Raw genomic sequence first — 15,742 nt, 5'->3', positions numbered from 1 at the left:
GAGGGAAGTGAGATAGTAACCTCTGTGCCTTGGAAACACAGGAGGAGATTGACTGGTGGTGAACCTCCTGTAGAGTAAGGAGAGGATTAAAAAAATACTATTGCACATTTATTGTASTTTAAAAACATACTTTAGATCTTCTTATTCTTTACAGCTGCCTGAGAGGAGGTTGTAGCAAGGTGGGGGTCATCCTCAGGCTGTGCTGGGGAGATTCAGGTTGGACATCAGAAAGGATTTCTTCACAGAAGGGTTGGTTAAACACTGGAATGGRCTGCCCAAGGARGTGCTGAAGTTATTGTCCCTGAGGTRTTTACGACTGGATGTGGCACTCAGTGCCAGGGTCTGGGTGATGAGGTGGTGTTTGGCCACAGGTTGGACTCGATGATCTCAGAGGTCTTTTCCAGCCTAAATGATTCTGTGATTTGTGATATATGTGCCTTTTGATGACATTTGGAACCTGTGAACAGGATGTAGCATGCTGGACACTTCATCAACGCTGCTGCTATTGCAGCAGGACYAGACTAGTCCTGAGCTTAGCAATTCCACAGCAGGAATCAAGTGATACTCTCTGCACTCATGTGTTTTATTAAAAAAGGAGAACCTCTGCTGACATTACAGCTGAGCTAATGAATCCATTTGCAACTTCATACATTTTTGTTTTTTAAACTTTTTAATGTGATTGAATCTAAAAGGCTGAATCCTAAATTGAAGAAAGTCTGTATTTCTGTCATAGTAGCTGGCAGCTAATGTCCTGCTGTTTGAAACACAGAMAGTGCTATTAATCATTCTGTTACTTGTAGCCACTGTGTATTGCTTTTTATATGAGCATGTCAATGGGCTTTAGTGAAGTAATTAATTGCAGCCTTTCTGAAGGGAACTGCTCGTGAATCAGTGCAGGGATGCAGGACTAACCTTCAAATGAGAAGTACCAGGGCAGTGTCAGCAGATCCCCACCCTAGCTTCATGTCACCAGCTCAYGTCAAGAAGCACCCCAGCTTGGGAAGCACTCAATGCCTGGCATTGCATACAACCCAATAAGCTTTCTCAAGAGAATTTACTAACCAGATGCAAGGACCTTTGGAAGCTGSTACACTGCTCCCTTCCCAAGATGGGGCAGCTGTAGAGAAGTGGCTGTATGTACAGCTCAACACAACTGAAGTGCGTAGGGTTTAGCCTGTATGGGATAAACCCATCTATGCAAGCTCAGTGGTGTTTGCATTCTTCACAAAACAGTGGCTCCATTCCCAAGGACCTGTCAAGTTTCTGGAAGAGGTCAGAAAGGACTCCACTAATCCCAGTTGTTGGTTTGACATTTTGGTTAGTTGTCTGTGTACTTTGCTAGACAGCTATCGCCTGCCCTATTTTCCATCCAGTTCAGCAGTTAATATTGCATAAACTATCTACATTAGTGAAATATTATTTTATAATTAATCACAGAATCATAGAATCATTAAGGTTGGAAAAGACCTCCAAGATCATTGAGTTAAACCTTTGATTGAAGACCATCATTTCAACTAAACCTTAGCAAAAATTGCCACATCCATTTGTTTCTTGAGCACTTCCAAGGATGATGAATCCACCACTTCCCTGAGCAGCCAGTTCCAATGCTTAACCACCCTCTCAGTGGCAATTCTTCCTGATATCCAACCTGAACCTGCCCCAGCACAGATGGAGGCCCTTTCTTCTCATTCTGTCCCTTGTTCCCTGGGAGAAGAGGTTGACTCACCTTTCTACATCCTCCCTTCAGGCACTTGTAGAGAGTGATAAGGTCCCCTCGAGCCTCCTTTTCTCCAGGTTAAACACCCTCAGCCCCTCCTCATCAGACCTGTATTCCAGATCCATCCCCAGCTGTTGCTGTTCTCTGGACTTGCTCTGGCCCCTCAGTGTCTTTGTCCTTGTGAGGGACCCAAAATTAAACACAGGACTCGAAGTGTGGCCTCACCAGTGCCGAGTACAGAGGCTATCACTGCCCTGGTCCTGCTGCTGCGCTATTCTTGACACAGGCCAGGATGCCATTGGCCTCCTTGGCCATGTGGGCATACCTGGCTAATGTTCATCCACTTTCAAACACCACCTCCAGGTCCTTTTCCATCGGCTAGTTTTCCAGCCACTCCTCCCCAGTCTGTAGCACTGCCAGCTTCTCCAGGAAMATGCTGTGGGAGAYACTGTCAAARGCTTTATTAMGTCCAGGAAGACACATCCAGAGTCTTTCCCTCATCCACTAGGTGGGTCACATGGTCATAAAAGGATATCAGCTTGGTCAAGCAGGATCTGTCTTTCCTAGACCCATATTGGCTAGSCCTGATCCTCTGGTTGTGCTGTAGGTGCCATGTGGTCACACTCAAGATAATCTATTCCATAACTTTCCCAAGCACCAAGGTCAGTCTGAAAGACCTGAAGTTCTCCATAAGAATCCTTTAGAGGATGAAGCTTCTCCCATCGTTATGCTTTAAATAACAACAATTAGCACTTGAGGTTTGTGTTAATTTCTGGAGACAGCTGGCACTTAACATTGGTAAACTGGCATCTTTGGTAGCTTGTATTACTAGGCAATACCCATATAGGCTAAACCCAAAATTTAAAAAGTCTAACACCCACAGGTAGTAAAGAATGTTGATACATATACACACAGCATATTGTACAGTAATTAATGTACTTATGCAGACGTGTGTTGACTTTCAGTGAGGATAAATCTCTACTGGTACACGGGTGTATGGTGTGCAATGCTAATAAGGCAGTTCTTACTCAGCAAAGTGACTCAATAGCTGGTTAAATATAGCTAGGTTTGGAGTCTCTTTTATGCCAGGAGAGACTGTATCATAAAATCTGACATAATTTCGGAGATTGAAAAGTTCTTGGCAAAATTTTCCCTTACAGGATGTTGGTTTTAGGATTTTGCTGTGATTTGCTGAAAAGCTGCCAGTAGCATCCGAGCCAGTGCTTGGTCGCAGGAGTTGGCAGAGTTGCGCTGGWGGCCTTGTATTGGGGATGTGTTGGGCCAAATCTCAGCTTGGAAAATGTCTGTGAGCACCTCCACAGAGAGGGCTCTCCAACCTTGAGCTGTGACCAAAGGTGGGTAGTACCAGCAGGCGAAGGAAGTGATTGGCATAGAAGCCTTCCACTTAAAAATCCTGGAAAAGTGTTGATGTGCTGTCCCAGACCAGTGTGCTGCCACCTTTTACCTGCCTCCAGTCCCCTCCTCTTATCCCAGCCTTCTCCTGTTTATTTATTTCACATGGATTAGAAGTGCTACTTGTTGCCAGGGGTTTTTACTCGTCTTTTCCTCCTTATTTGTCAGCGACAGCCACACGCTGCTCACAAAGGAGACTGGTGTGATTAAAAGACCTCGGTTACTAAGGTAGCCATGGCAACAGCCTCCGTGCCGGTCTTTGTTGCCTGCTACAACTTTGATCTCCGAAAGGGGCTGCTGCTGTTTCTCCCTCCAATGAAAGAGAAGGATGGGAAGAAAGAATAAAGTTTACTCTAAGCAGAGGGAGCCCASAGGAACTCATTGCAGAGCCATGCTCCCCCAATAAATCTCACAGCAGCTTCCATAGAAAAGTATCWGATTTACGAGGGCCACATTTCCTCTCCTGTGCTTTCCAGCCTCTCCTCAGAACMGTGTCCCTTGCCAGGGGCCTCTTGCTGTGGCATGGCTTGGCAAAGTTTCCCACTGCTGAGAAGGAAATAATTCCCTCTGTAGTTGCTSTGTGCTGTGATCCCATTGCAGCAGGTAGGGCTGCGGAAGCAGCCTTCAAACAGGAAAACAGTTCAGCATTTACTGCCATAGTTACCCAATATTTATCACATTTATGCAATTGCCAGTATTTACCATGTTCCCATATTTACCCAATTGCCATGTTTCTGACTGCACCTGCACCTACTTTATTCATGCCATCRTTTCTTTTCAGTGCACCACTTACCCTAATTATTTTTGTGTCTCTTCTCTGCAGACTCTCTGCTAATTGTGTGCTTGACTCCAGGTCTTTCCTGCTCCGCTGCTATTTGCTCACTGCTCTGTCGCCTGCCTGCCTCCTGTGTATTAACTCCTGTCCTCGCTCGCCTCTGCTGTGTGTCTGCACCTCTTGGAGCTGCTCTGCATCCCCTCAGCTTTTCCTCTCCCATCCCTCCTCCCGTGCTCTGCCGGTGCAGATGGGGGGCTTGCGAGCTCCATTGCATTTCAAGGCTGGCTGGGGCCTGGGGCATGTGAGGTGCCTGGTGAGAGGCCACTACGGGCAGGTAAAACCCTTCAGCAGCATGGTGGGAATAGAGATGGCACATGTCCCAGATCCTTGCAGGAATGAGGACAAGCTCCCAGCTCTGACACAGTCACCCGGGACAACCCTGGGAAACGGGGCCACTATCTGTTCCCTCTATCCCCGCCGTGGTGAGAGCTTGCACAGAAGACATGAAGCTCTTGAGGGTGGGGGCACAGATCTGTGACTCAGCAGCAGTGCCCAGCCGTGTCTTGGAGTGCCTGCAGCCCTTTCTASGGTGGGCAGAGCTGCTGTGCAGAGTGGTGTGGCCAGATGGTCTCTTGGCAGGATGTTTTACTGAGTTGTTTCTTCCTCCCAAATTGCTGTCTAGCCCCAGCCCCCACCTAAATGTCTCCTTAAAAAAGAGAAAAACAAAACAAGAGAGAAATGAGGTGAGCTTAAAGCCCATAGAAGGAGTCCTAGGCATGGAGAGATGGGTGGGTGCCGGCCATGGGTGTTCTGACTGCCTCCTGCCTGCTGTTTGGGTCCAAAAGGAAGCCCTGCTCAGTGTTTTGGACACTGGGTGACCCACCAGGGTGCTGACCTGGGATATGTTCTGTGGCCACTGCCTGGCTCTGTGCCTGTGTGTGGGCCAGGCTCGCAGAGGGCAGGAGGCAAGAGCCARTGGCAGCCCCTGAGCCCCTGAAGTTCCCTGTCCCTGTGCCCGCTGGTAGGATGGGAGTTTTGCTCCGCTTGTWGCTGGCAGCAGCAGCGCAGGGAGGAAAGTCGCCTTCAATGAAGGACAGCGACGGGAGCCTCCCGTTGCTGGGGCAACCGCGGGCAGCCTCAGCCTGCTGGTTTCCCTGGAAGAATCGTGTGGGGAAGGTTATCAGGGGATTAATCCGGGCGGGGAGGGGGCTGAGCTGTGTGAAGCTGGGGGCACGGGGGCACTGTGCTCGCTGGCTGCCAGCTGGGSTGGCCAAGGCAGGCAGAGTTCAGGCTGAGCTTTGGTGGGGTTTGCTGCTGCCTCGGGACCTCCCAGGCTTTGTGCATCCCTGCAGGGGACTCTGGGGCTCCCCAGGCTGTGTGAACACCACTGGCAGGGCAGGGATGCAAATTCCCCAGGCAGATACTCTGACAACCCAAGTGAGGCTGTGCAAGCAGGGAAACGCTTGACTCTTCCTGGGTAGCGCAGAGGAACCGCTTTGGTTTTCTTTGTCTTCACCAAGTTCTCAGTCACTGTTACATTTAAGGGATGCATTTCCCTCTTGGACATSGGGCTCCTCTTGGAGATCAGAAGGTACCTTAAGACCCATCACTTGCAGGGTTTGAGGCTCTTAAGGTAGGTTCAAAATAAAGCAGTTGCCTATTTGTCAATCACCATTTGATAAGGCGTTTCTGCTTTTTAATGGTATAATTTCCTGACCATTTTTACCCCAAATAGAAACCCTATTTAGCTATATACTTCCAACCATTTGTCCAATGGCATCTGCTCTCACACTAGGGCTGCATGTGTGCTTGTGCAGASTTAATACACATGGGAGGTGAGCTACATGCTCATGTCTGCCCATGTTTACATGCACGTGGTTAGTGTGGGTGCTGTTCACATATGACACYGAGGTCTGTGAAAAAATTGCATATTTTTTAACAAAATAAAGAATATATTCAATATGCACGTGGAGCATAACACACTAGTTGTGAACGATCACTTGATCCTTCCAGAAAATGAACTGCAAAGAATGTAATGAAACTCTTTGTAAATGTAGATGAAAATGTTGCAGCAGACTGGTGACAGAGTCCTCCCTCAAAGTGGTAAATGGGGAGCAATTATGTGAAGCATCACCATGCTMTCTTTTGCTAAGGATTCAGGACCACCTCATCAGGACGGGCATTCCTGTGAGTACCAGTCAGCTTTGATGAGTTGCAACCGGCTGCAAAGCGCTGTCTGTAGTCAGAGTATGCTCATCATGGCTCCAGCAGGCTTTCTTGTGGATTTTTGATCTCTACAGAATCTCTGCTGAAGCGTTGAGAAAAAACGGAAGGTGGGGATTTGATTGTAATAACCTTCAAGGACAGACTAGAGGCCAAGGAGCTTGGGATCCAGCTCATCACAGTGTCTGAGTGCTGCGTAGTGCAGAATCCGAGGGGCATGTATGTGGGGAGGTTCAAGGGAACTTTCTCCCACTTTTGCATTGGCTTACCCTGAGCTGCTTCAGTAGTGTTACACCCACAATGTGTGTCTCTCTTCAGAGTGCAGCTCTCCTACCAAATGCATATCTTTAAAAACCCCGGCATGAACCTGGTGCTCTGTGGAAGAGTTTCCAGCACAGCTGTGCTTAGGGCTGTCCTGCCAATGCACAGGTGTGTGTAAATTGCAGCTGGGCACTGTGCAGGATGTTTGCTCTGCGCTGGAAATACCCCAGACATTCACTGCCAAAACAAAGAGGCATTAAGCTGCCTTTGGGCTTGCATTTTGTTTGTTTGTATTTAGTTATACATTTTTAAATTGGTTTGCCTTTTTTTTTTGTTTTTTTTTCCGCAAAGTGATCCCACAAATTTCTACACGAATCCTTCCCTGGTTGGTTTGCTCCTCTTGGGAGTTGGCCTTTGTCACACAGTCTCACCAAGATGCTTATGCACCCCCAAATAATTAGCACACACTCACAGCATTCCTTCAAGGCTCTTTTCCTGGAGTTGTCTGTGCACTCACAGAGCTCCACACAGAGAGCACCATCCACAGATTTTGGATGCATGTGGCTGATTTATCAATAGCCTTGGGTTAAAGATGTTTCAATCCATAGAAACTACATAAGTACATTTCAAAAATAAACCGAGTCCTTCTGTTTTAGCACTGTTGTGCATTTCCAGGAGCTTTTGGATGTGTAGAGCATAACTCCGGAAAGATGTTACCATGTAACCATGCTAAAGGGACTCCTTTTTCTTGTCATTTTGTGCCCAGATTGGTGAGACTCTGTTCCAGATTCTTTCCTCCCATCTCTGCTGATAAAGATAAAATGCAAGGACACAGAAATGGCAGAAGTGCCGAGGCATCRAGCAGGATGGCATCTGGTTGATAGGAATTCACATAACACAGAGTGCAAGTGGGCTGATGAGGAAGGGAACTGGAGGCTAAGGCAAGGGCTGGGGAGTGTGTTTTTCTTGCAGTAACCTCTCTCCTTCTCCTCCTTCTGTCTTTTCTAGGCAGGACAGGGCTGCTTGCTGATCTCTTGCCCAGTTTTGCTGTGGAGATTATGCCAGGTATTCAGTCATTTCATCCTTCAATCATCCATTCCTCTGTGGTCTGTTTATCCTTCTGCAGCATCTCCGTGTGGTGTATGTTTCACTCRTATGTGTGTTTTATCTGGGGATGAAAAGAGAAAAGCCTGTCACTAACTGGGAGCGCACTGGGTTGGGATCTGAGAGAGCTGAGGCTGGGCTGTGCTGGGAGCCAGATTACAGAGATGGTTGGTGTCATGCCAGGATTAGTGGGAGAACAGAAACGCCAGAGCTGTTCTGGGGGAGGTTTTTTGTCAAGCTCTCTGCTCTCCCCTGTTAGCACAGAGGGAACTCTGCTGCAGCCTGTGAGGCCCCCCAGCTCCATGTGGCTCTGTGTGTCACTGCTCCTGTGCATAACTCGGCTCCCCAGACCTGGCCTGTGCCACTGCTACACCATCACCACAGATGGTGGCACAGGAGGTGCTGGAKACAGAGCTTTGGCTGGGTCCCATCAGTGGCACTGCCCCTCTTGGGCTGCATGGCCAGGCCATGATCTTGGTAACACCAGGTGGCTGGGCCCGACACGAGAGCTCTGTGCCCGTGATAAATCCCTCCCGAGCCCAGCTAGCGAGAGAGCCACCAGTTCTGTCACTCCTTGCAGAGGAGACAGAGACTGTGCAAYAGATTGTTTTTGAAAGGGAAAAGCTGTGAGAATAGTTAGCCCTCGAGTCATCTGATCATTCCCTGGTGGTGCCCAAGGAGCATTTCTTTCACACGTTTGTGCAAAAATGCAACTCCATATAAATGTGTGAAGTTATTTTCGAGTCTGTCCCAGGGATGCGAACGGAGAGAAGGCAGACACTCACCCACCTCCAGTGTAACCCAAAGCTCCCTAGAATTCCTGCATGGCAGGAGAGGGATTGGTCTTTTTAGCATAGATAACAGTTGATTCACTGTTGCCTAACACTTTTCCCCTGTTATTTAGAATTTTATTGAACGGATATAAAATTCTGGTGTGTTGGCTAGATAGCTTTCTGGTACCCTCATTGCATGGGTAGACAACCAGAAAGTGTAAGATGCAACAGCAAACCACATTTCAGCTGTTGGTGTTGACTGTTACATGAGTAAACAAAAGCAGATACTTGTGCAAGCACAAACCATTACTTTCCAGACAGAGAGGACACAGAGCATGTCAGCTTGTAGTCATTTGAATCTCAGCATCACACAGGTGTGTTAGGAACTGGTTGAATCCCAGTTTTGTGCATAAAAGAAGAGCTGGTTTTTTTAAACCTCATTAGAGAAGGAAATGGTCTAACTTCCTGTGAAGTAAAATCCTGACTCTTAGGTCCCTGTGGCTGGGACACTGACTTTAAATTCCACTTTGGATGCTGAGTCTCCTGTAATGTGCAATGTACACGCCAACCTGACACCCTTTTGTACTCCTAGAAAATTTTCAGGAAGACCTCAGATGCACTTATAATGGACTTGCTGTCTGTTTTTTCCTCTGCCAGGCTTTTATTTTTTATGGCGTGGTTGTGAACTGTTCRCTGCTCTGATATCTGAGCTTCATTGGATAGCTGTGGCTGGCCACCTGTGTCACCCAGTGCTGTTTCACCTTCTTCTCTGTGTCCATCATGGTCGTAGAAAACGAGATGAGAACACAGCAAATAAAAAACCACTAAGGTTTTGCTTAGATTGGCATAGATTAGGAGTGTGGGACTGGAAAGGATAGTCTGGCTTCCCATSTTGCATGCTATCCCCAGCACCATAATGTCATTCTTTCTGTAAGTTTAGCAAGTTTAGGAATAGTCTGGGTTTGGCCTTTTTCTTTCCAGTTGGATCACTTCCTTTGATGGGTTTCTTTTAGCTTCCCTCTGCATTACTGATCATCTATTTATGTCCATTTATGTAAGATTTATAATACCTGCTTTTCCTCCTGCATTTATCCTCCTACCATATTTACAGGCAGGAGTTACATCTTCCCTCAGCCTTCTGTTTAATAGAGTAACTTAAGCTCCTCTCCTGCCAGGCAGGCTCCAGAGTCCCTTCATCCCTCAAATCCCTGCTTTCCATCAGCTCTCACCTAAATTCATCTTTTCTCCTGCAAAGGTGACCAGAGCTTTATAAATCAGTAACTCCAAGCAAAGTTACAAGGAGGGAAGAGCTTGTGTGATGGCATTCGTATTTCCTTAATGCTACTGGAAATTGTTCCTTCACTGAGCCTAGGATTACATTTGGCACTTTTGGTGCCTGTATTGCATGAATGGTGTCCGGTGTATACTGGGCCATTTCTCTTGTTTTTCAGTTCTTTTCAACCAGTGAAGTCCTGTTCAGAACAGAAATTGTTCTTGATCTTTGAACCAGTGACCCTGAAAGTATTGCTGCACACCTTGAAATTCAGGATAATACTGCATTTCACATTTCCTAWTATAGGTCCAAGGACAACTGGCCTTTTCTTTAACATGTCCCAGCCTTTAGTAACAAAAGAATCCCTACTGCTTACTGTCAAGATATATTAACACATTGTTATTTTCTGTGTCAAGGTGATTAATGAAAATACTAAGCAAAACATCTGTTAGAAGCAGAACTTGAGGGACTGTGTCAGTAATCTCTCAGCTCTTGCTTTCCCATTCATGAATGCTTCCCTTCTGCCATTGGCTTACTTGTTTAGCTGAATTTTTCTCAGCATGTAGTAAGTTCATCACAAAAAAATTATTCCACAGGGACAAAAATGAACTGCAAATTTAAATGAAATTCATCTGTGTTAGCTAAAAAAGAAACATGGAATTAAAAAAAATATAAAACATTTCACTTCACATTTCTGAAGTGTTTTGATTTGTAGATGCCAGATCTTTGACTGACATTTTGAATGTCAGTCAATGAAGGAAATTTTAAATTCTAGGTTTAAAATGGCATTTTTAAAAGGGGAACTTTTTGTAAAAGAGTTAAGGAAAACTCCAGCAAAGTAAAAACCCATGCTTTTATTCAAACAGAAGGCTGTGGATGGATCAAAAAGGACACTTCTTATTTTTGTGTTATATTAAGAACTAGGAAAAATTCTGTTTTGAATGGTCCAAGTGGAACATTTTTCCTTAGCAACGCAGGTGAGGTGTGCACTGTTTTTCCAGTGTGATTCTTCATGCACATTGCAATCCTTGTATCAATAATTCTTGATCTTAAATAATAATGTACCAGGAGACTCTTCAGTGAACTCTGGACTTCTGTTTGGAAATAGTGGTCTGCTGCGTTTTTCCCTCTGGGGTGGGGAAAAACCCTTTCCCTCTGCAAAGCAGCCCCACCACCTCTTTATTTCTTTTTTGCCATTTTTYCAAGGTGGTTGAGTTACCACCTGGGTATACCTGAAGTCTTTTTCTGACCAGCAATCTGGCTTCTTGATAGGTTGGTGCATCTCTCTGACATGAAAAAAAATCCAGGCCTCCTGTACATTCAGAGTTTTGTAATTCCTTGGTCCATGTGTGTTCACTGATCATTCCTTTTATCTGTGGAATTCCTGTGTGGCAGTAGGTGCTGCCCAGGCACAGGCTGAGCCCTGCTCCCATCAGATTTTCTGGCAGCAAAGTCTGAGAAACCTTTTCTCCCTCCCCTTTCTCTTTAAGCCACTCCTGGTTTTTGTGGACCAGCTCTTCCGTGCTTTTATTTGTAGGGTGTTTTTCAGCTGCTCCCTTTTGGGGCCTGGCACACATCATCTGAGGCTTCAATGGGGGAGAAAAAAAGTGGTTGTTGGGTTTCCTGGCTGGCTGTGGTGCCTGAATAGGATGTTCGCTCGGCACATTCAAAAGAATAATTGCATGCGTAGGCCTCGCTGGGAAGGGGCAGGCCTGGCTCGTTTGCTGGGCTATTTATAGCCTGCTTTTCACCATAGTTTGTCCCATTAAAACCAGAATGTGGGTAGGGAACAAACACACAAACAGGGCATGAACATGGCCRAGAAGAATGAGTCTTTGATGAGGTCCAAATGCTAATGGAGCATGTCCTGCGGCGTTGGCACAGGTCTGCGGTGGGGTGAAGGGTTTCTGGCCAGGGAAGCAGAGCTCCTGCCTCTGTGCTGCTCGCCTCTCAGCCAGCCAGAGGTGCTGCCAGCAGGCACCGCATTTCTGTAGCTCATTTCTCGCTGTCACGTGCCATTTCTGCTTTGGCACAAGAGCAGGAGTAGACCTAGTCCTAGACCCACGGGGAGTCAGTCCCCTTGTGTTATTCACCTGTCTGTTTTGTCCCCATGCTCTCCACTGGCAGGATGTTGCTGACGCTCCGCTCCACAGCAATGTGCAATCCTGTAAGTATCTCCCTTTCTCCCCTTGTTTTCCAGAGTGGGTCTTTGTGGGCCTGGTGATCCTGGGGGCGTTCCTGTTCTTCCTCCTGGTGGGGATCTGCTGGTGCCAGTGCTGCCCACACAGCTGCTGCTGTTACGTCCGCTGCCCCTGCTGTCCCGAGTCCTGCTGCTGTCCCCGGGCGCGTGAGTGACCCTGTCCAAGCCTGGTGCAAATCTTTTGCCCTACTACTTCTGCTCCCTGGCAGAACAGGAGAATCTGCTGATACKGCTTCCTTTGCTCTGAGCACTTTGCTTGGCTAAAGAACTGGTTCTTAGGGAGTGAAGCATCTGACCTATTACTCAATGGTTGAATGCTCAAAGTTAATTACAAATGTAATTCCCTGAGCCCTCCCTGCCTTGGCAGCTGTGTCTGCTTCTCCAAAGTGTCATGCTCCCATTCCAAAGTTGTTGTTGTCTCAGTGAGTGTTGCGGGTCAGAGCTGAGAGCATCCTGGGAGGTTTCTTCCTGGCAATGCAAATCAACTGCCCTCTGCAACAGTGCAAAATCCTTACAACCCAGCAAGGTTCCTGGTCAGGCTCAGTCAGATCTGTCAAGTTCCATGAGCCTCATCCTGCTGCTTGAGTCATCAGTTATTTTTAAAGCTGAACTGCCACTAAATCATGGCAGTGGCRGTGCTGGCTCTAACACCCTGAATGACTTTCTGGGCATCTCGTGGTGCCATGTGCATTTTTTAAACTCCCCTCAGTGCCCTTTGAGGCTTGGAAAAATTTGGCTCATCCTTGTTAATTCATTAGTCTGGTTGTCTCCTGTGGGGTTGCCACCAATGTTGATGCACGTTTTGTCCACGTGTCCTGTGGGTCTGTGGGGGCTGGTGTGTGATGCTGACTCTTGCTCTTGTTCTTTTTCAGTGTATGTAGCAGGCAAAGCAGCAAAAGCTGGGTACCCTCCTGCAGTCTCTGCCATGCCAGGTCCATACTACATCCCCAGTGTTCCTGTAGCTGGTGTCCCGTCTCCTGCTGTGCTGATGGATAAGTCACACCCCCCTCCCTTAGCCCCAAGTGAGGCCAGCGGAGGAAGCCAAAATGGTAATTTACAGTGCCAGGCACAACATTCACTTACTGGGAGTAGGGCTGGGATAGGGAGGAACAATTGTCAGTGATGGAGTGGTATGAAGAGAAGAAACACAGAGAAACTGTGTTTTAATCCTGTCTCTGATATTTGCATTAGGGCCACATGGTGTAACTTTTGTAGGGCCATCAGCCCAATGTCAGTTTGTGGGTGCCTAATTAGGTCAGCAGGGAATGGGAGGCCAAGCTTCTCTGCAGAACCCCTCTCATTGCTGCTGCATACATTCACTCGTGAAGGACAAAAGGATGATTTCAGGGGAGCAGAGGCAGGAGCCGTTTTCCCCTTAGAGCTGGTGCCTTGCAAGCTGCTTTCTCTTTGCAAACTGTCCTTCCAACCCTCTGCAGGGCACTGCTTGGCCTCTGGCAGGAGTTTTTGCTGCAGCATGTTTTACTGTCCCCATGGCATTTTGGGCAAAGTAACTTWTTCTGTTGATATTTCTGCCCAAGAGCATTTAAAGCTGGACCCTGCCCTCTACCTTCCACGAGTCAGTAGGTCACTTTTTTGTTCAGCCCTTGTATTTGTGAAATGTGAGTGAAAAAAGGCTTCTGACAAGAAAGGAGTTGTGGATCAGTGTCAGACCTAGAGTGTCAGTATGATGCCTCTGTCTCGGGGAGGGTCACTTCTGCTGCTACAAAGGAAGCTGCCATCAAGGAAAAAAGAGGGCAGCTATTTCACCACATGCATTTCAGGATCAGAGTGGCTGTCTAAATTCAAACCTGCTGCAGCAGAAATTACTCTCACCAATGTGGAGTCATCACTGATCYAGCTAAGTGTCTGATTTCAAAGCACTACACCAAGTATCAGTTGTTAATTAACTCACGACAATGTGTTGATAGAACACATCTGAAAAGACAAGATTCAGTAACATTATTAATTGAGCTTTTGGGACAACCCTACACATGCTTCCCCTGCCCCAGTCAGTGTATTACCCTTTCTGGAATTACAAAAAGTATTTTCTTTCAATAATCCTACTTCTTTTTTGCCACAAAAATCATAACAGAGCTCTGGAATGGAGCATTTTGAAATAGGAAATAAATCAATCACTGATCCAATGCAGAACGTATCTGATTCAAAAACTGTTGTCAGAAAATGATGAATGACACCCCAGTACTTAAATTTTTTTCTCCTGTGAAAAATGTCCCTGCACGTAGAGTGTGGTGTTGGTTGTGGGAACTCCAGGGATGTTTTAAGAGTCAGATCACAGCTCCCAGTCCTGTCTCTGCTAGCAGAGCACAAGAATACAAACAGTGGATACGTTTGGTAACCAAATGGAATGGCTCTTAGGGTCCCATGATCCTTACACAGAAAGATGCATTTATTATATAATGCATCCAAATCAGGTGTCTGGACTCAATCCCTCACCTCAGAACTTGACAGGAAATAGTACATATTGCAAGCAAAAACATTATCACACAGTTTTAATCTTTGTGGCAAGACAACAGAGATTCTCAAGCTTTTTAAAAAATCATTTTTAGTAGTAGTTTTTGCAATAAGGTGGACAAACCCTTAGGCTGGATCATGGACCTGCTTTTCAAGGTGCATGAACTGTRGAGCTAAGGAGGATTTATAGCCTATGCTCTGTTCCTTTTCTCTTAAAGTCCCCCACAATGCCAGAATATCCCCTAATGACAGGCTGTAGAAGRGAAAACATTGTGTGGCTTTTCCAAGCTATTTATTTGCTAGTTGGCCAGGCWGCAAGCTAAACAAAGCAGGTAATCGTTGAGTTTAAAAAAGGTCTTTTCTTAGAAGGAGCAATAAAAAGCCTTTGTGGCCACACAGCCAGTGTAGGTCTGATCTGAAACCTTGTGTCTTTGGGACTTCAACCTTTCTGTCAAATCCATTTGAAAAAAATGGGATCAGAAGTGCTTGGGAGGCAGAAACAAGAGTATTCTGTAATTCTGGCTGCCTGGCTAAAAATGACAGCCTTTGCCCTAGATAGATTCTCTGCTTTTAAATGACCCCTGTGAGGGGATCTAGTGAGCAAAATCAAGCATGAGGGTATTTAGAAAATTTKTCTAGGCTTGCAGAAAAGTTCTGATTAAGCCTAGGAATGATATCCTAAACTTAGGGCTCAATAGGGAAAARAACACCCAAAATATTTATCTCTCTTTTTAGAAGAGTATTGACAACAACAGTTAGGATTTATGCTCTATTTTAAATGCAGTGGTTACCTGGAGGCTCTTGCTTAGATCCCTTAAACCCTGCACACAGGGAAGCTTTTGGTCCTACATGTTTAACATGGAAAGGATGTAAGGATGAGACATCACTTACTTCCTAAACATGCATGTCTGGAAAAAAAATATTAATGCTGTCCTTTCTGAGGAGGGAGGCTGCTTACAGTTTTGGCTGACTTGGTTCCACCCACAGAAGAATAAAAATAATGTCAAGTTAAATACAAATTAAACATTAGAAATTTATGAACTGTTCAGAAGAAAATACAGTCTATCAGGGAAGACTATTCCATTCCCTTTGACTTCAGCAAATGGTGGTCAACATCCCTGCATCTTTATTTCTTTATAATTAAAATGGGTTTAWAATTTTTCAGACCTTATTAAAGGCTTATGGCAATTTACAGATGAAGAAGAGTGTGAGGAGGAAATAATAATATCTTTGATTCTCAGATGAAGGAATAATGAAGAGATTAATAAGTTGAACATTGAGTATCACTATGAGAAGTATTTAATAAACAGAGACAAAACATACTTCCTCTGTAGTAGGAAAATACTTTGTATGAGCTGTTCACAGTCATCTTTGCAGATTTAAATGCAAAATAATTTCTAGAAGCTTGCAGAATTAACCAAGAAATTCATTTGCCTTTTGATACAGAGCCGCAATAACAAGTTTAGTATGAAGYTAGCATGAAGCCTAGCTAATTCTCCATCAGTTCCAGGAGCTATAGATGTTGCCCAGA

At 45.8% G+C, this 15,742-nt stretch overlaps 1 protein-coding gene across 5 annotated transcripts in view; it reads left to right on the top strand.

The window, feature by feature from the left end:
• The window catches only part of ILDR2 (immunoglobulin like domain containing receptor 2), a 41,301-nt gene that overhangs the window by 13,197 nt on the left and 12,362 nt on the right, over positions 1-15,742 (top strand). For 3 of the 5 annotated variants that reach the window (XM_057389960.1, XM_057389959.1, XM_057389958.1), the window contains exons 4-6: positions 7,398-7,454; positions 11,740-11,886; positions 12,612-12,788. In XM_057389960.1, the coding sequence (XP_057245943.1) occupies positions 7,398-7,454; positions 11,740-11,886; positions 12,612-12,788 (381 nt within the window). The remainder of the gene's footprint in view (positions 1-7,397; positions 7,455-11,739; positions 11,887-12,611; positions 12,789-15,742) is intronic. The other 2 variants (XM_057389962.1, XM_057389961.1) reach the window with 1 other exon arrangement.

This window comes from Malurus melanocephalus, unplaced genomic scaffold, assembly GCF_030028575.1.
Source record: "Malurus melanocephalus ecotype Western Australia unplaced genomic scaffold, MMel_1.1 scaffold_21, whole genome shotgun sequence".
Classification (NCBI taxonomy): Eukaryota; Metazoa; Chordata; class Aves; order Passeriformes; family Maluridae; genus Malurus; species Malurus melanocephalus.
Note: the sequence above shows the minus strand (reverse complement) of the source record. Positions and strands in the feature narration are given on the sequence as shown.